Genomic DNA, 20,704 nt, shown 5'->3' on the forward strand with positions numbered 1-20,704 from the left:
GTGTGAGGTTATCATGATGTAAAATCCTAGTCTGGAGATATATATGCATGCTTTACATTGTAACAGGAGATGTTGATGAATGCAAGGTGCATACCATGCATGTAATATGATAATATGGGGTTCTGTGGGAAGGATGGACAGATTTTGTGGCAGCAATTGTCACAATTGATTGAACCATGATCCTGGTGGATTGGATTAAATGGTAGGTACAGCTTTGAAGGATCAAGACTGTCTGAATAAGGCGAATATGCAATAATCCTCAAAAAATATTTCTAACCTCAAACTACTCATCCCAAGAACATTCATACATAAGCATAAGTATGTCAATTTATCGCAAATTTTGTGGAAAATTTGCCATCATTATTATTTGTCATCATTTGAAAGTAACAAGCGGAGCAAAATACTATCAGCAAATGCTCTTCATATGCTAACTGTCCACGTTAGGAAATTTTTCAATATTTTTCCAGAAATTCTAACTTTTAGTGATTATGATAGACCCTTATGTCTAGTATATGAAACCGTAAAGAAAAAATTTTTTCAACCCATGGCTGACGAGATATAGGGTTTTGAAAATTGGAAAAGTGTATCGACCACTTTTACTAAAAATGCTCTAACTTTTTAAGGTTTATATCAATTTCATTCAAATAACTTTTATTTAGTTATTATATTAAATTACATATTATCTTATAAAACCTTCCCAAACATCAATTAATGAAAATTTGATTTAAAAAATGAGGTCGAAAAATTGAAATTTTAAACTTTTGACTATTTAGCCACTAATAAAAGACTGTACATATAAGTATTATATATCGTTGGAAAGCTCTTGACCTTAGCTAAACATAATTTAAGACAGAAATAAAAAATATTGCAACAGTGCTGAACAGTAGAGGTTTGAATACATAGTAGATTTCTGAGCTAAGCAACCAGCATAGGTTAGAAAAAAGCTCCAAATTTTTTATAGAATCATTATCATATAATCTAGTTCTATCATAAAATGTTGAAAAAACATATGTATTACCTCATAAAATGTCATTAGGCGTTTTTAGAATAATTTTTTTATAAAAATGTTGCAAGAAAATAGATACTTTGTCATTTTTCTCGAAAACGCGCAGATAAAGTTGCACATATTTTTCCATAATCTTGTAGCATAATATACGAACTATTCAAAATTGCAATAATATACCGTACCATGCACCCTTATTTTAGAGCTATACTCGAAAATGTCGAAAAAACGCTATTTTTTGAGGAAAAAGTCCATTTTTGTCTACATAAACCGGAGTCGAAAAAAATAATTTTTATAATATTTGGTAGATATTGTTAGTACTTAACACACAAAATCACTTTTAATAAAATCGGCACTATTCGACCTGAGAAAAGTGAATGTAAGTATGAACAATTCTCATTTTTTCAATAAATCTAAGTTTTAGAGGCAATAAGGAACTTGAAATTTTCAAAATTGTTGCTATAAATATAGTTTCTAATTATATCTACTAAATAAAAGTTATTTGAATGAAATTGATGTAAACCTTAAAAAGTTAGAGCATTTTTAGTAAAAGTGGTCGATACACTTTTCCAATTTTCAAAACCCTATATCTCGTCAGCCATGGGTTGAAAAAATTTTTTCTTTACGGTTTCATATACTAGACATAAGGGTCTATCATAATCACTAAAAGTTAGAATTTCTGGAAAAATATTGAAAAATTTCCTAACGTGCTGTCTCTCGCTCAATTCTCTTTCTCTCTCACTTTTTTATCTCATAATATTGATTGTTGCAACATCATCACAAATTTTTTTTTGTTGCAAAATGAATGTATGAAGATTTTACATCTAAATTTGCCACAAAATATGATGAGAAATAGTTCAACTCGTTTCCTTTTCATCCATGAGACAATCAGCAAGTCATTTGAAACATGCTGTGTCTGTGTGTATTTATTATGTACATATATTCATATAATATTGTCATATTATTACTTAATAAGGATGATAATATACACATGTGCAGCATAAGCAAAATGCGCTTGTTACAGCGCTGATTATGGCATGTATATTTTAATATTTCTGCTGCTGGTTGTGTGTATGTATTGCAAGGATGGAAGTAATTTATTTCATATCAATGACAGCATATTGACGGAAAAATAAATAAAACATTAAGATAATGCTCACACAGAACAGAAAAAAAAGTTATTACTTCCAACACCTTCTTTCATTCCATCCCTTTTCTCACTGTCTCTTACGGAATTTCTGGCTGTAATATAGTATAGAACAAAATATTCTTTTTCATTTAACTCGCACTTTTGGAGGTGATTACTGATTACTATGCGGTTTTTGTGTGCGGCTATAAGGAAGGCTTGGGTATCTTGATGACATTCGGGTTGATGAGCTTTTTTGAATGCTTTTTATTTGGAACTTTTCGGATTGTTGGGTATTATATGATGAAAATTGCGGTTCTGGAGCTGGTCATGAGGCATTTGGAATTGAGAAACTGACCGCTTGTGCATCATATGAGTCACATTGTGAATCCACAAAAAATCCAAATGGAAGTCCACAATTTTTCTTCATCATCCACAATTCTTTCACCCTGTCGCACACTCTGTCTCACTCACTATCTTCTCATTCTCTCACTTAATTCCATTTCTTGAGCTTCTGTCAGTGTCCGTATGTGACCGAATGTATATGCTATACATATACATACATGTACTATACACAATAAAATGAAAATGAAATGAAATGAAAGCATTAAGAAAATTAGGGAGATGTTTATTAAAGTTCATGTATTCACATTTTATCTATTTTGGTTGAAGGTAAAATACGATTAGGTGGGCGATTGGCACATATTATAAGAAATGGAATGTCAAATTGTAATAAAAGAGAATTTCTTGATTATTCCAAGAATAAATTGATTAAGTTTTTCTTTCCTCTAGCATTAAATGTTTGTGAATTAAAGGCAACGAAGTGTCTAAATCGAAAAAAATGTTATTTGATTAATTGAATTGTAATTATTCGTGCATAAAGGACCCCCTCCGCTATGCTGTTATGGATGAATAATTGAACTTTTTCAAATTAGCAACTAATAGTGCTTTTCTATGGTATTTGAGGAATCTGTAGCATCTGAAAAAGTTTTACAACTGGGGTGAATCTAACAGTTGGTTATGAATTAGGGCGTGTCGTCATCTAATGCAAGACTTACTTTAATGATCATTTATCGATATATTAGTCAATTAGAAATCTATAGCAAATCTACTAATTACCTCAGAAATATTTCCTATCCCACACATAGAAATGCCTCATTTACATCCTCTCGGGACCAAATTTCCTTTCTCCCCAATGCATTCTCATCCAGGTCAAAGCACAAATAAAATTTCATTACCAGAAACAAATTAATGTCAACTATGACAACTAAAAGTCATTAAGTACAATTGTTATTTAAATTTAGGATATATATTTTAGGTCCATAAATTTGAATTAGTGCAATTAACATGTTGACAAGGTGTGGAAACTGTGAATCTAGTTGGTAGTCACTAAATATGTACATTTGAAATTCATCGGGTCAGCATGGGTCAAAAACATCTTTCGCGATGACTTCAGGGCGAGTGCAGATTATCTGGCGGAAACTATAAATTCCATTGAATCCAATGAATTTATGGAAATCATGGAATCCATGGATAAATTTATGAATCAATAGAATCCATGGAAATTATGAATTAATACGTGAAATCTATGGACTGTATGGATCCATATCAACATAAAGCACCATAACGACCATGTTGTCAGTATTAATCCCGAGTTCCTTAGTCTTTCACACATTATTTACATTCAATCCAATATTAACCTGAAAATGCAATAATTTCCGAACTACAAAAAGGCACAATGATTTTAGACAAGCCCAGACATTCTGATGATGAACTTTTTCATTTACTCTAAATAATTTGATTTGATAAATATTCAACTTAATCGAGACGTGTCTGCTATTATGATTCTCTAAATGAGCTTATAGTTTCTAATGACAAGCTCGTGTCAATTTATTTTTTCTTTTCATTATAAATTTCTTTTTTTGTTTCTCTTTTTCTGTTGCTCGCTTGCTTTCAAACATGATCCTTTTAGAGCGTAGTGTTTGCCAAAATTGTGTGATGTGTCACACTCGAGGGACATTTTTGAAAAATAATGATGCCTAATTTTATTGCAAGAAGAACTAATAGAAATTTTATTCATATGCAACAGATAGATTTTATTTTTCATGTTTGGATAGTGACGATGTGCAAACAGGTCTAGCAGATATGAATTTTGAGCAACAAGAAGAATAATGTGGAACAAACACAGAAGAATGAATAAATGAATCCAATAAACGATAGTGATTTTTTCACTTTTCACTTTGAATTACTGTAAAAAATTTACAATTATTGATGTCGACTTAAAAGAGGGGGTTTATTGGGGGATGGGTGACAAGGGAAAGACACTTTGGGAATTATTGTCTGGAATTTTTCATTTGGCTGCTATTTGATAAAATATATGAAATTCATGCCCGAGCAGCACAATTTTGCGAACCGCATTTTTATCATAAAAATAGATCGAAATCCACTGATTCGGTGTCTTCAGGGCAACTTTGCGTCTTACCGTTAATATAGCGATGTATGGAGCAATGCCTGAGCGAACACGATTTGTTGTTCGGGATGAATAACTGTGGATTTATAGAAATTTGGGATTTTAAAAATTTCATGGATTTTGCCAGATAATTCCAACTCTTTATTTGACTCTACTGTATTATTATTCATCAAATGATACAGAACGTTGAAGGTTCGGTGGCGTAGCATTCTTCACTTGTGTCACTCGGGTACCAATTGTACCAATTTGCATCCCAAAAAAGTCCCCCAAACCATCCTTAGAAATGCGCCTAAACTAACCACACCTAACAAAATTCCATTACTTCCCTTACACTACTTTCTCTTTCGCTCTCTCTTTCCATCACGATACACAATTTTAAAATAGAAATAAAAAGAAAATCTTGAACTTTAAAGTACAAACATGAGAATGAAAGAAAGCAAAGCAGGAAAAAAAATTCACATAAAATTTAAAAGGTATCATAAATTTATCTCAGCTTAGTCGGAATGGAAATTGTTTTGCCTGTTTTTTTACACAGTCAGTCGAGAATTTCAATATTTTTTTCGCCCAACAAAAACCAACACTGCCTTGTGATCATACAGCCAGTGAGGAAAAAAAAATTTCTGTTCTCATGTGTCTTGCGCATTTTTCGCTCAGTTTTGTGAGAACAGAAAATTCAACTTTTTTTTTGTTTTCATTTAAAAAAGATTTAAAAAATTTTGTACTAAATGCGACCCGCTCGCATAATGTCATGAATAGAAACTATTGTTAATATTTACTATTGAGAGACGAAATAAAAGTTGTTACTGAGAGGTTTGGGTTTAGTAAATAATATACTAGGCATGTGCCTCCAGCTATAATAAATTCAATGAGGAATTTCCCTGACAGAATTTATCTTTTTTTTTAAGTTATTTTCTTTTTTTCTTGTTTAGAGAAAATAGTATGGAAAAGTTACTCATTTTTCTCACATGCTTTACTCTCACATGAAAGCTCTCTCATTATTCCAATTACAAATTTCAATTTTTCTTTTTCCTCTCATTGTATCGTGAGATATTTCAAGGTAACCAGAAAACTAGCAAATATTGTCCATTTCATACTTAATAATTAAAGTTAATAAAAAATTTTAAATTTGAGTGAAATTTTAGAACAAAATTTGATGTAATTGATAAGCACGATGTTATAAGTGAAAGCTCATTATACATGATAAAGCTCTGATAACACACGATACGCATGCTCAGCTAAAATCATTGTCTCAATTTTTCTTCCAATTCCTTTCGGTAAAAAAAAAATTTTTTCACATTTTTCGCAGTACTAAAGCAAAAACTTAACCAGTATTCGTTTTCCCAGCAAAACGAGAAATTTATTTGTTCCCCGAGAATAAAAAAAAAGAAGGAAAAAAGTAAATTTTTTTCAGTGAAAGACAAGGCATTAAATTAATTCACAATAGTGTGTCAAAATGGAACTAAATAGAAAATAAGATAATAATTAATTTGGATAGAACAGAATCAAATAGATCAACAATTGTAAAAAAATTCAAAATTCATCAGACATAAGTACACACAAAAAAGGAGAGATTTGACAGAGTGAAAAAAAAAGTCATTCCTTTCTCCATTCCTCGCCAAAATACATGGAAATTTTCCTTTTTCTCATTATAGTGAAATTTGATAACAGGGCGAGATCCAAATGGAGTTAACAAAATAAAATAAAAAATTCAGGATAAACAGATTTTCCAGCTTGTCAGAAAATTATACAAAAAAGGGGAGGACATACTCCTTGGTGGATATAAAGTGTGTGTAATGCAAATGGTGTACAGTGTACAAGTGTGAATTTTTGGGATGAGCAACCAACAAAAATGTCCTCAAAATGAGTTAAAATGTGGCAAAAAAAAATTTTTTTTTCTTCCACAAAACAAATAATTATGGAAGTGAATGTGTCGGGAGAGGATGAGAGTCAGGGTCATGTGAAGAAAAATAATAACTTTCATTTAAAACTCATCAATTTCTTTTCATGCCTTACGAATAAATCTTTAATTGATTCTAAATTTAGCCAAAAAGAAAAAAAATCTCTCTTTCTCTCCATCTTCCTTCCTTTCCTACTTCTTCTTCTTCTTCTTCTTTTTTGAGTGGGTAAAAAAATGCTTCTGGTGAATAATTTTTTTTTCCTCTTCGGACCCAAATGCGCATATGTTATATGTTGCACATTTTTCTTCTCCTTTTCTTTTCCTTTTAATTATCTTCATGTTGTTATGCCTCGTATGCCAATTTTTCATGGCAAATTGTTTGCCATACCATAACATATCAAGACGAAAGAGAAATGGAGTGACGTGAAAATTGTAAGGAAAAAAATGGATGGAGAAAATGAGAGAGAGAGGAAGCGAGAGAAAGTATGGAAAAAATTGACAATGTCGCTATTATGGCAACATCATCAGTAGCATTACTTCCTTCCACCCATCGCTCTTCATCTTTCTCTAATTTCTTTCAATGTGGCTTAATTAATTTGTGGAAAATTTTTTCTGCGGTTTTATCGCTATTAAATTTATTTCACGAATTATAAAGGCACAAATGAACATATTGTGGAAGTTTGAGAGAATGATGTAAAATGTGAGAGACATGATTGGCAAGATGATCCATGATTTCAATCGATTGAAGGAGTTTTTTGGTACATTCTGTCATAATGTTGGTACTTTTGTCTTAAATTGGCTAGTTTCTGTTATAATTTGCTTCAAAATGCCACGTTGCTTACTAGGAATCCTTCCAATTGAGCCATAATGTCTGACATGTAGATTTGAAGGCCTTAAAGGGGATACCATGAGGGAATAGGCAAATATTGGGGATTTTCAGAAAGGAATCAAACTTAAAGTCCATTAAAAGGCACGAACAACTGCATTAAGTTCCCAAAAACTCCCAATATCCATAGACATTCCTACCAATCGACCCCCGCCCTAAGAAAAAGTCTCAAAAAAAAGAATCTCTTTTCTGAATCACAAGAAAGAAATTCGATTACGGATTCTTTCTTTTCTTCTTAGTCCAGGCGAGAAAGCAAACTTTCACGTCGACAGTGACGAAATTTAAATTTTTCCTTCTTTCCATCCTCTACAATACTACTCAGTACTCTCTATTCCTCCTTTAAAAAACCTTCTGTTGTTTTGCTATTGCGTAATGATTTCATTACCAATTAAAATACGTAATATTGCCATTAATTTGTGCTTGCTTAAAAATCATGTGATTTAAGTGCTCAATTGATGACTCGAAAAAAAAACACATTCGATGCCGTTGTTTGATTTATCGATGATGATTTTTCTTGTTGTGAGAAAATTTAATTTCCACCATCTTTCAGCAGATTTTTACAGTTGCAAGACTCGACTCGTTCCGATTGAAATAAATAAAGGAAAAAAAAATAAATTTTATTGCCATTAAAGATGCTGCTTAAGTATTCAAATGGCAAAATACTTTTGACATTGATTGTGTCATGAGAAATTCTTTTTCGGCATTTTGCAATTCTTTGGAATTTCTAGAAGATTGCAAAATAAATATCTAAAAAATTCAATGGTTTCGGATTTCCAAATGGATTTTCTAGAAAAAAAGAAAGTATTTTAAATTGTGTAAACATATTGAGGATTCGTGTTTACTTAGTTTGTTGGAGTTTTGACTTTAATAACTGATGAGGGTGGTGTACGAAATAATTTGTTTAGGTTTTGATAATTTTGGATATGACATAATCTGTGAGGCAATGAAAGTTTTGATATTTGTGTGATTATCATGAAGTGTGATGCATTTTAATAAGATTAATTCTGTATTTGAGGTTATGTGGATATATATTCGAGTTATAGTCATTGTTCCTTCCTTGAGGCGTAGTCAGGTTTGATTTTTATGAGCATAACCTCAAAATTGATTGAAAATGTCTTCGAATTCTCGACCAAATTACTCAAAAATCATCTGACTACGTCCCTACCTCTAGCTTCCCTTAAACCCATCCAAAACCCCTCAAAATTACTCAGTCAGTCATCACATCATCAATACATCCAATTAAACAACCACCAAAGACCATTCATTTGCGGTAATATCTCTTTCTACTGTTGCATGATTGACTTTACATCATAATTGTCAGATATTGCCCAAAATTTATCAATTCAACTTTTATTCTCATTTTAGCTCAATAATTTCTCCCGTCTGGTGCTTTTATCACTGACCATTGAAGTAATTTATCTTGTATCTTCTACATGATGAATGCCTTTTCGTGATGTTCGAATTTGTGTAGCCAATTTGAGGTGTGAGATTGCTTTTCTTCGATCAATAAACTCTCACTTTACTTTTGAAGTTGATTGTGGATGTTCAGGTGGTAGTTTATTGTACAGGGGGATATGTGTAGTGATTATTGAGTAGGGAAATTGATGGTTGAGGATTTAAATTGTTGGTTATGACTTTTTGGAGTTCATTTTTGGATATTAAGTCGGGAAAGACTCAGGCAATCATGTAAAACTTTGAGACTGATGAAGTTGAGCTTCCATTTTCTGAGTTCCAGGTGGAATTGATTTACTGAAGCTCAGAACTTACCCATTCAATAAGCAATAACAACTTCCCATTCTCTGCTACAATAAGTCCACAAATCTTCAACTTAGATTGTAAACAAGTCCTTGAATTTCACTCAAATCGTAGTCATAATCATAAATTGCTCAGTATGTGGAAACATTTCATACCCTTAAATGACTTCCTTATGGATTCTGATTATTCTGAGTGTTATTGCCGAGTCCCTGAATTTTCAAAGAATCATGTTGTGTTATTGCTGTAAGATTTAGGCCATCTCATAGAATTGATTAGTATTTGACCATGACGAGATGACAATTCTACTTCCTTTGATATATTTCCAGTCTCAAGTCGCCAATTCTTCAATTCCAAAATGAAAACTCACTTTTGTATAATCTGCGAATATTTTTCAAGGTTCTTCATGTAATTTCATATGTATACAAAATGATATCATTGTTATGACTTAAATTCTCTCTTTTTCCTGACCTTTGCAGAACAAACTTTTTCAATTTGTACTTTAAACTCTCAGTTGTTCAAATTGACATAAAGAGCACTAAAATATTACCGAAAATCATGCTATGTCAAGTTCTTATAAAAATCACACGATTGTATGTTTTACCTGTCGTCACATTTTAAACTTGAATTGCATTAACATGCAAGAACTACATTTGAGGATATTTTTTGTTTGTTGCCACATCCATCAAGATTTACATAAAGTTTAAAATTATTATTTACACAGTTGCGCCCTCAAAGAAAACACGGGGATCAAAACAAAAAAAGTGAAATTAATTTAAGGTGGAAAAATTATAAATAAACAGCATAAAAAATAAAAGCTTCATCTGTGTATGTGTATGAGTGTTGTTACTAGCCTATATAAATGTGAATGTGATGCATATACATATTTATCAAGTCTGAGTAGAGATTAAATAAACGAAAAAAAAAGTAAAAAAATATTCAAGTTCAGTTAAAAAATAATTCACGGAAGTACTTGGCAATTAAAAAAGTGTTATAATCAAGTCCAACATGACCAATATCATCATCATCGCATTAAACATCGATTTAAATGCAAATTGAACAAATTATCTCAAGGAGATAACATAAAGAAAAAAAAGTTGACAGAACTTGCGGGTGTGAGTTGTTAATTTAGCCATTTCTCGTATAGACTTAATAGGTAAATGGGGCCTCACACCCGTTCTCGAGCCACGACAAGATCCGCCAAGTTGCGGTGAAAGTCAAAATAGTTTGCCGCCCCCTCTTTATACCGACAGGTAATAAATGTTATTTATTCTAGCTTTATTTTTTTTTTTTGTTACTTTTTACAAATAAATGTTAAAGATGAGAAATTGTAGATTTATCTTACTTCCTTCATCATGTCTTGCACGACAAAGGAACAAAAAAAAGAATGAAAAGAAAATAATATAAATAATGTATATAAGTATACATTCAAGTATCTCCTCTTGATTCCTTCTGTAATGGTAGCGCATGTGCAACAATACGGCAAAAATTGTATGGAAATGCTGGCTAGTGAGTGAACATCATCCAGTGGCAATGCCAACAACAACAATAAAAATGTGTCTAAATTCACAAAAAAAATCATCATCATCATCATGAAGTATCTGTGTATAGTATTTGTTGTTGCCAAAAAAATGTTGATGATGATGGTCAATGACTATAGTAGTGCCGATTTGAGACTCTCTAAAAGTGAATTCAAATATGCTTTTTGACTTCTTTAAGGATTGTTTCGTATTTTTTTATACTGTGTGTGGGATGAGAGGTTCTAGTAAGAATTTCGTCAGATTTTGATGATGTTGATTTTTTTTTAAGTTTTAAAGCTGATAGTGCTGGATAAAATGCTGGATTTTTATGATTTGAACCTGCTGTTCTATGGAATATGCTGAATATTTGGCTGAATACTGAAATACAAATCTGAATAAGAGAGCATGAGATTCTGAAGAACAAATCTGTCTGATCTATATCTCCACTCCATTGATAGTGTGTCCCAAACAGACATGAAGCATCCTTATGAGTGAAGTCTCAAATTTGAGCATGCTCAATTATGCTAATAGAATATACTCTTGAACATGCTCATTTAAGTGAGCTTGCTTCTTATCTGTTAGGGATATAGAACAACTAGATATTAAGCCTTGAAGCTAAAGCTACGAAACTTCAAATCCAAATGTCTCTACAAGGGACACTGCCACAATTTTTCAACCCCATCCTAACCAACTTATGCAAGAATTTTTTGTCTCTCTGTGTGAAACTTTTTTTTTTCAATTGACGGAAATGGAATTTCTTCTCTATTTTTTATGCATATACATTCCATATTTGATACAATTTCAAAAGAAGCAGAAGAAGGAAGAAGGAAAATAAAATGTAAATTCATATCTATCAAAATAAATTATGAGGATTCTGCTCGGTGCTTGAGGGTAAAAAAGTCAAACATCAGCAGCATTGCTTCCTTTTCAAAGTTTCCATTCCTCTTTGTCTTTGTAATGCACAAATGGATATTGTGAATATTAAAAAAGTTATTTGTTGTAATCAAATATGAATGCACCAAAGCATTTATCATGAATGCAATTAAATTGAAAATTCCAGATACTTGATGGCATCGAAAAAAAAAAAGAATTTAATCTCAATATCCGCAAACAATAGCAGCTCATAATCCTTAAAATGCTATTTTTTGTATAAAAAAGTCATTCACTCCATGCAATTTTCTCTCAATAGTTCTTCAAGTGATCTTCACTCAATTTTATATTTCCATAATCAGCAATTTTTTTTCCTCACAATTCTCGGGGGTCATTTGGATGTGACGTAGAGCTGAAACAAAACCTTTTGATATTCAGATCATTGAGATCCAGAGCTGAGCTTGGGCGATTTGTGGCTTATATTGTTTAAGGAATGAGAGTGCGTTAGATCTCTGCTCTAAGAAGGCCTACTGTTTATAGTGGGATTGGAACGACTTCTTTGATGACATTAGGGCCTGTATTGTGTCTAGTCTTATCTAGTCCCAAAGCTTGAAGTCGATTCGAATTTTGGATAATTAGGTCGACTTAACACCATATAAAACTCGAGTTCCATGACTAGTCATCTCAAAAACAGTGTCAAGTCAAGGAACAGCCTTAAAATGAAACAAAGCAGTCTACAAAGTCACATAACATCCAACCAACCCCTCATCATTGTTACTCAGTGAAAGAAAAATATGTTGTTGAGCATTCAGACCATTGAGATAGAGTTAACAAGCAGGGAGAATCTGAATACAAAAAAAAAAATAATATATAATATTTTGCAGTATCAGACTGAACACCTCGGTGATCGAACATGTTTATTGTCTGTGTAGGGGTCGGTGTGTGACGAGGGAAATTAATAAAAATAAAAAAAAGTTTGAAATATGAAAAAAGTTTTGCAGTGCAATTCTAAAAGAGTGAAAAAGTTTTTGAGAGAATATTGGAAGAGATGAATAAATGTCTAAATGGGTGACAAATATTGGCTTCTTTGTTTACCAGTCGATGCGCATAAAATTCATAAGAAAAAGAAGAAAAATAAGTAAAGTTTTAAAAGTTTCTTTCTCATTTTTATGTGATGTAGTTTAAGAAGAATGTTGAAGCTTGTGCATGGAACAAACAGTTTTGAGTCTTCATGATGATGATAAAAATTCTTCCAATTTTCCATCCCATCATAGCATTTTTAATTTTAAGACGATAAACTTACGTAATTCAACATTCATTCCTTATGCTCCAATTATATTGAAAACAAAACGCCTCTAAACTTTTCATTAGAGAATTTTGTTGTTTCGACTCAGTGCATTCTGGATGTGCTATGTCATGGTACATTGTTGGTATTAGCTTATATCTCTATAGAATACATAGCTTATTAAGATGTTTGAATAAATTTTATTTAAATATTTGCTATGCTATGTTATCAGTTCTGTAAGTGCAATGAGAATAATGTCTTGATGAATTTTCAGTGATCTCAATTGTAATATTGGAGTTTGCTGTGCTTAAGGATGTAAATTTTACAATTAATGATAAAAACTTTGTGAAAATGAACTTTAAATTTCTATAATTGATGACTTTTAGTTCCAATTGATTTACTGTGAATTGTGGAGCTTTAATAGCAGTTGAGGAAGTTGAATTTTTAGCAATTAATCACGAAATTAAGTTTAATCTTCCTACTTCTCATGAGCAATTCACCAGTGTGTCACGGAGACCAATTTAACTAGTGCCGCTTTAATTACACCCAGAAGCAAGACTGTTATCCTTCTTAGGACCTTTAACCATAACTTCGGATCTCCAAATATCTACAAACATTAAAATACCCAGTTGTAACCCAGTTCAAAATACTTTAAATGGTCCAACTTAAGAAACTACAAAAAGTATCAAAACTTAAACATTGCATGTATCATAATCTGGATCATGATTCATACAAAATGTACATCCTGACCAGCCACACAAAATTGTTTCATTCTTTTCAAACCTTTTAAATCCATTTCAAATATCAAATTCAAACCTGAATCATCACTAGTTTATTGAAAATGCAAATAAATCCTCATTCAACTTAAATTATTCAATATCTTTATGTCATCATCAAATCCGATAGAATATTGATCCTAAACTTCTAGATAATAATGGAAATTTAAATAAACATGAGGATTAAAGTAGCACATATTAAGATTAACCTAAATTGTAAATCAATTGTTATCGAAATGCATACATTAATATCTAAGAAAGACTTGTTGTTTTCTCGAAAATCATGTTCAAGATTCTGCTAATTAATTTGGCAGTAATTATTAATGCTTATTTATTGATTTTGGAAATATTCTCTAGAAAATTGTTTTGCTGATTCAAGGATTAAGTTAGGTGTTTGTAAATGGGTTGTTTTTGTGTGAGATAGATTGGAATCTAAGGTGATATTAAGGTACAGCCAAGTGCCAAGTTAATACTAGGCAATAATGAAATAGACACAAGTTTTTAAACTTGAACTCAAACTAGAAAGCAGGACACTTAACTAGTGAACCAGATTTTAAACTTATAAACAGGTCTGAAAGACACACGAAGAAGACAAAGTGAAACTTAGGGACTTAAGCCCTGATTTCACCGAATCCAACGCACACCTAGATTCACGCCGGTCTGGGGCGATATTTCTAACTTCCACGCGTGCTTGGGTTGATCCTTAGCTACCAAATCCAATTTACATCAAATTAAATGAACATTAGTAACCCATTTTCTCACCAGCACCAATTAAACTGAATACTTCCAAAACAATGAAAAAAAAGTTCAAAAACATTGAATGAAAAATTTATTTAATCTACACTTATCGACATTACATGGATATAAAATTTTATTTGTTTAATTTAAAGCATCAAGAAGTAAAAAACATGCACTTCCTATTCTGTTTGTTACGATAAGAATCAAGGCAAGAGAGATCGAAGATAGAAGAATGTGTTTACATAACAATTAATTATCGCAAAAAGTCTTGTTACAATAAACCCAATTGATTTATAGCTTTGTGTATGTGTAAGTAAAAGCGTAATTTCCTGACCATAAATGATTTCATTATTTATTCCAATTCTTCTTATTGCTATACACAAATTTTTTTTTGTTTTGTGTGCGGCACAAATAAGTGAAATAAAAAATATGCGAAATCGTTATTACGTCTTGAGGAGCTGAGCTAAGTCTCATGAGTGTATTAGTGAATATCTTTATTATCCACATGTGTGTAGTCTATAAACTAATGATGATGGTTATGAAAAACGATGAGACATGTGATTATGTCCCCTCCCCCATCTCATGCATGCCTACTATCTACATATAGTAATTTTTACGCTCATTTTCCATTTAACAGCTTTCTCGCCACATCATAATGCGGAGATTTTTTCTCACTGTTTTATTTTTAGAATCGTCTTCTTTTCCTTTTCTTCTCTGTTATTCTCAAGATCGAGACTTCAAAAATATATGTAGTCTTGAACTTTACTCTTGGATAAATAAAATTATGAAAATAATTTCATCTCTACATAAGCTGTCATCGTTTTATGGTTAAATATAGATACAGTATAATGTGTAATTTAAAGTGAAAACTTCACGTCAGAGAAGATAATCAAAAGGAACCGGAAACAGTTATTGTTAAGTGCTAAATTTTGTTTACTTCTCGAAAACAGATTGAATTTCTCATTTGGCTCAAGAATTACTAACTTTTTCTGAGATTTTAATAAACTATAAAAATTATTTCATGGAGAACGAAGTACGTAATTTGACAGGGAATTGAGAGTAATTGCTTTGTGCTACATTTTTGAATGGAAATTTATTTGGAATTTTTACTGCAATTTTATTTGGAAGCTGATCAAAATTTTCTATAGTTTGTAGACAGAAGAGTTGGGGTTAATGTGACCAAAACATTATATACCACGACTGCTTAATCTGTTAATGTATTTTACGAAGCTTTATGTATCAGGTCACACTATATACATTAAATTAATTCAATTTAAAACATGATTTATAAAAAAAATGCATTTACTTGCTTAAAATTCACAATAATCCGACATAAAACCGGTGAAGTGCCAGCTTGTAACTGGATTTATGTAACTGCAAATCTGACATAGCAAGCCCAAGTTAGACTATTTGCCCTTATGTCCTTTGGGGTCATTAAGCTTAGACATTCATCTGAGCCGTGATCTGTACAATTTTTAGGTTAGTTTCTGATGTCTGTCTCAAGTAAATCGAACATAATTAGCAAGCTAAATTTTGAATTCATGCCCTTTGTCTGTTATGGAATAGAGCTACTGAGTGAACCCTCTACGATTGGACGCTACACCAGAACTGAAAGTCAACTTAGATTTACAATAGATATTAATTTATAAAAGAAAAAACCAATTTTTTATTGTGCAATGTATTTAAACTGCGTTTAATATATATTTCGGTTCAGTTATGAACCATCTTCAGAAACAAAATTACAAGAAAATAATTGCACAATAAAAAATTGGTTTTTTCTTTTATAAATTAATTCATTGAATTGTGTAGAAAAATGAACATAATTATTAATTACAATAGATATATTGACTAAAATTGACTTTGACCTTTAAATTCAGTATATTCGGATCTTAGTCAAAAATAAAAACTTGATCAACACATGTTTTCCAGCTTCTGACCTTGTTAATGTCTAATATAACTCCATCAACAGCTATCCTTCAAAGAAAATTTTGAACTATCGCAAAAAAAATAATCAAATGAAAATTCAGACTCAAAAACTCATTTCCAACTCGATTCCTTTCACACCATCCAATGTTATTTTCTAAAGCACTTTAAACCATTCCTGCAGAAACAGTTAAAAAGAAAAAAAATCCATCTATTCATAGCAGTCATAAAAGTCATAACATGAATGCTTTTACTTCATCACCGGCGCTTTTGAAACATCTACGAAACGTGTTTATCTCCTTCATTTCTTTCAATATTATTCTGCACTTTTCGTAATTTACATTTCCATATTGCTGATGATGCTGAATGCTTGTTAAAAACAGCACTTTTTTTCCTTTTTTTCCTTCTTTTTCCCATGCCATCATTGAACTTTTTATATAGCACACTACTTAGTGATGACGTGCGTTTTGCGAAAAAAAAAATTCAACAGATCTACACAATACACGTTTATCGGTTTGGGATGTATATACACATAAGTTGTGCAGTTTATTGAGATAGCGCACACATATTCTCACCACTACAGTTGCATGACATGCGAATAGAAAAAAACAATAATTGAAAGAGAAAGAAAACTTTCATAAATAAGCAGCAGAATTCTTTTGAGTCTAAAATTAGATGATGGGGGGTAATGCGATAGAAGTGAAGAAAAAGAAATAGAATGAGATGAAAATATTCATATAAAACAATTTTTATCATTATTGAGTAAGAAAATGTAATGGAAAAATCTATTAAAAGACCAGATGAAAGCACTTGAAACCCTCAGCACGACAACGACCGATTATAATATAAATTAGTAAATTTCAAGGGGAATTGTAATTATTTTTGTTTCTTCTTCTCGGTTTCCGTTTGTGGATCTTTCTGTGTGCTTCTTTTATTAGGTATTCGGAGAGGAAATTGAAGTTTTTTCTTTCTTTTATTTTATTTGAAAGTGTTATAGTTGTGAAACATGAGCTGAAATTGTTGATTTTTATTTGCTTTTCGATTGTATTGTAGATATAATTGAAGTTCAAAGGAATTAATTGTATTTTTAATATATTTTGGACAACCATCCTGTTGTCGTCTTTGTGAATTGACAATTTTGAATGAATTATGATTTTGACGGTGGGCTCCTCTCCTTGCCTAACTCTTCACTTGAGCGGCACAATGCGAAGAACCACATTTTTTGTCATCATACTCACTTACTTGCTTACTTCGCTGGCCATACAGATCAGTTGGAATCCATGGACCCTCTCAGTGAATGTGAAACGACGACGTAGACCCAGCCTTAGCGAACAGGTTGTTTCTTTTGGGTCACCCAATAAATTGAATATAGCATTAATTGATCCTAATCTCGAACAACATTATCTTTTCGTTATGGCAGCTCTACGTCATCCACCACCGACGATGCTTTTACTGCTAAAAATGAAGTTCACCGCATCGAATAATTCAGGAATCTCATAAAAATAATTCAAACTTTAAGTAACAACATCCAACCAATTCAACACATCATGTAAATTCCAATCTCATCATTCAAGTCTGTAAATTTGCGTAAAGTACTTGTATCTACATTTTGAAGAGCAAATACTGTTTTATGTCACTTGAAAATTGCATTCAGAATCGCATATAAAAACGTTTAGTCTTTAAATCTTATCTCGAGAACTTTTTCACTCTTAAACTTCTTTTCATTCTCCAATTAATCCATCTTGAAAAAGTGCAGACAGACATTCAATTGTACACAAAAAAAAAATATAATGGAATTTGATACTTATGAAAACATCTTAATTAGTAATGCCTGTAAAGCTTTAAATCCATGGCATTTAATTTAGAGATTTTTTATATATTCTCATACAGCAAGCATTCTCGTATGGAGATGAAAATACGTGAGCCATTGCACTCATTCACAAGAATTTAATGCCATTTTCTTTACTCGGTTTTTAGTACTTTATATACACAAACATAAAAGAGAGACGGAATCAATGCATTTATTTTAGTATATGCATGTATATATATAACAATCGGGAGGAAAGGAATGAATGCTTTTTTGCCACACGAGAAAATAAATAGGTCATACAATGACGTCATTCCGTCATGACCTAGAATCACATAGTTTATGGTTGAACAGCATAAGTTCAAAAAATGGGAGAAATGCATTGAAAACAAAATAGATGTGTATATGATTGTTAAAGGCATTATTTACGATCATTCATTCTTAGAATATTAAGGAACAAAAGGAAAGATGATTTTTTTATCATCATTTACTGCAGGTTATTGCAGCACATTGTAGTAGAAAATTTTCTGTTTTTGTTTGTTTTTAATTTCTCATTGTTGTCCACAGCAGCACACTTTTTATGCATTGTGAATGAATATAACAAAAAATATAAATCTTTTATTTGTAAGGCACAACAAAGAGCCTAAGTAATGCATCCTTAGGCGATAGTTTTTAATTACAAAAAAATGAGACATTTTTTATTTATGAAACAATTTTTTTTCTCTTCCTTTTTCCTACCTTTCAGGTCTCTACCCAAATTGAGCAGTCAAGATGAAGAAGGGGGGGCGGGACATCAGTTCGGCGGGGGCCTAAATCACTTCGAACCGATTCCACACGATCACGATTTTTGCGAAAGAGTTGTTATAAATGTAAGTTGACTACTCTTAATGCCTAAGTTTGATGAATTTTGAGTTACGAAATTGTTTTTTAGTGAAAAATTTTGAAAGTTTTTTAGACTTTTTTTTAAAGATGAAGAATTTATTTAACTAGATTTTCATTTCGTTATTAATAGAATGAAAGGTTTAGGAATAAGTTTTAAATGAGATGATTTTTAGTGCAATTATCTTTTTAACTTTTAATATAGGAATGATTTTAATATCAAAGTTATTTGAGGATTTTAGAATTGAATTTTTGATTCTTAGAATCACAGGATGATTTGATAAATTGATGGAAATTGTGCTACTAAGATTATTGAGATATTGTTGGAATCATAGTTGACAGACATTTTCTGTGTTTAACAGAACTTTTATATATAAACCTTTGTAACAACTTAGCAAATTGATTCATGGATTGAATTTTCATAAATCTCTACATTAATAGTGTAAGTTGAATCTAATCCTTCCAAGATAAAGACATTGATCTGTGATGCGAGTTGATTTCAGAGTCATGGACTTCAAAGAACAAGAGTCTGGACTCCTAAGGTCCTACAAACTTTGGATGATTCCAATATAAATTCAAATTTTCTGAAAAAGGTCAATCGTGATCCTCATAACCTCCCTAAGATGCCACATACCAGTTTCCAATACCAAATACATTACTGTCTCTGTCTACAGCTTACTTCCATAAATTTTTAGGTTGTCCACGTAATTCTTTGCTACTTACGAAGTCAGTCTCGAAAGCTTTATTTAAAAGAGCTTCAACAAACCTTCTTACAACATGTCCAGTTCATAAAACCCTGTCATTCTTAAGTTCACAATGAGAAATACAAATCTAAGAGGCATACTCCTAATGGCTACAAAACAGCGGTCACTTAGTATTCAGACTAATCCTATGTCTTTCTTGAATTCTATCTATTTTACAAGAAACTTAGTAGTCTACTTTCGATTAAGCTGCATTCCTAAGAAAAGTTTAGAAGACCTTAGTGAACTTTAAAAGGCCAGACAACACTTTGATTCAAACACAGAAGCAAAGTTTCAATTTGTTTCCAGCCAAAGTTTGTCTATCTCCTATTTTTAATTTCTTGAGCAAACTCATTGAAAACTACAAAAACGGAATTAACTATGAATCACAGAAAAAAGTTTCCCAATAGAAAGTTTGTTCATCAATTCTTAGTAGCACACGTTTCTGGAGAGAAAAAAAAAATTAAAATTAGTTCATACTAGTCTCATTAGTCACACTTTTTCCTCATTTCATTTGCATTTTTAGATTAAAAAGAAGATCCATAAAATATGATTCAAGCACACTGTGAGAAATAAAAAATGATTATAAAGTAATGAAAAAGTTTTAGAGAGTTTCTTCTATTTTTCTTATAATTCTTTACCTCCGTCTGTGTCTATCTCTTTCTTCTCTCTGTAACATATAAGTTTTTATGTCCTTATCTAAGTGTGATTAAACTTAAAAAATTAAAAGAAATTTCAAATTTTTTCACAAAAAAATAAAAATGAAAAATTGAGAAAGTTGCAACCTCCCTCCAAAATCTCAAACTTTTGTCCAATCCATTTCAACTTTACAGGTTAGTGGTTTAAGGTTCGAGACGCAGTTAAGAACGTTAAACCAATTTCCGGATACGTTATTGGGTGATCCGGAGAGGAGGTTACGATACTTTGATCCGTTGCGGAATGAATATTTTTTTGATCGGAATAGACCAAGTTTTGATGCGATACTTTACTACTATCAAAGCGGTAAGTTCTCATCACATGACTTAAACCTTT

General features: G+C 31.5%; 1 protein-coding gene across 10 annotated transcripts in view; it reads left to right on the forward strand.

The window, feature by feature from the left end:
• The window catches only part of Sh (Potassium voltage-gated channel protein Shaker), a 189,751-nt gene that overhangs the window by 143,671 nt on the left and 25,376 nt on the right, over positions 1-20,704 (forward strand). For all 10 annotated transcript variants that reach the window (XM_070639411.1, XM_070639412.1, XM_070639413.1 and 7 more), the window contains 2 exons: positions 18,799-18,922; positions 20,506-20,674. In XM_070639411.1, the coding sequence (XP_070495512.1) occupies positions 18,799-18,922; positions 20,506-20,674 (293 nt within the window). The remainder of the gene's footprint in view (positions 1-18,798; positions 18,923-20,505; positions 20,675-20,704) is intronic.

This window comes from Chironomus tepperi, unplaced genomic scaffold (assembly GCF_022539635.2).
Source record: "Chironomus tepperi strain 1889 unplaced genomic scaffold, CSIRO-AGI_Ctep_v1 contig_196, whole genome shotgun sequence".
NCBI classification, from domain to species: Eukaryota; Metazoa; Arthropoda; class Insecta; order Diptera; family Chironomidae; genus Chironomus; species Chironomus tepperi.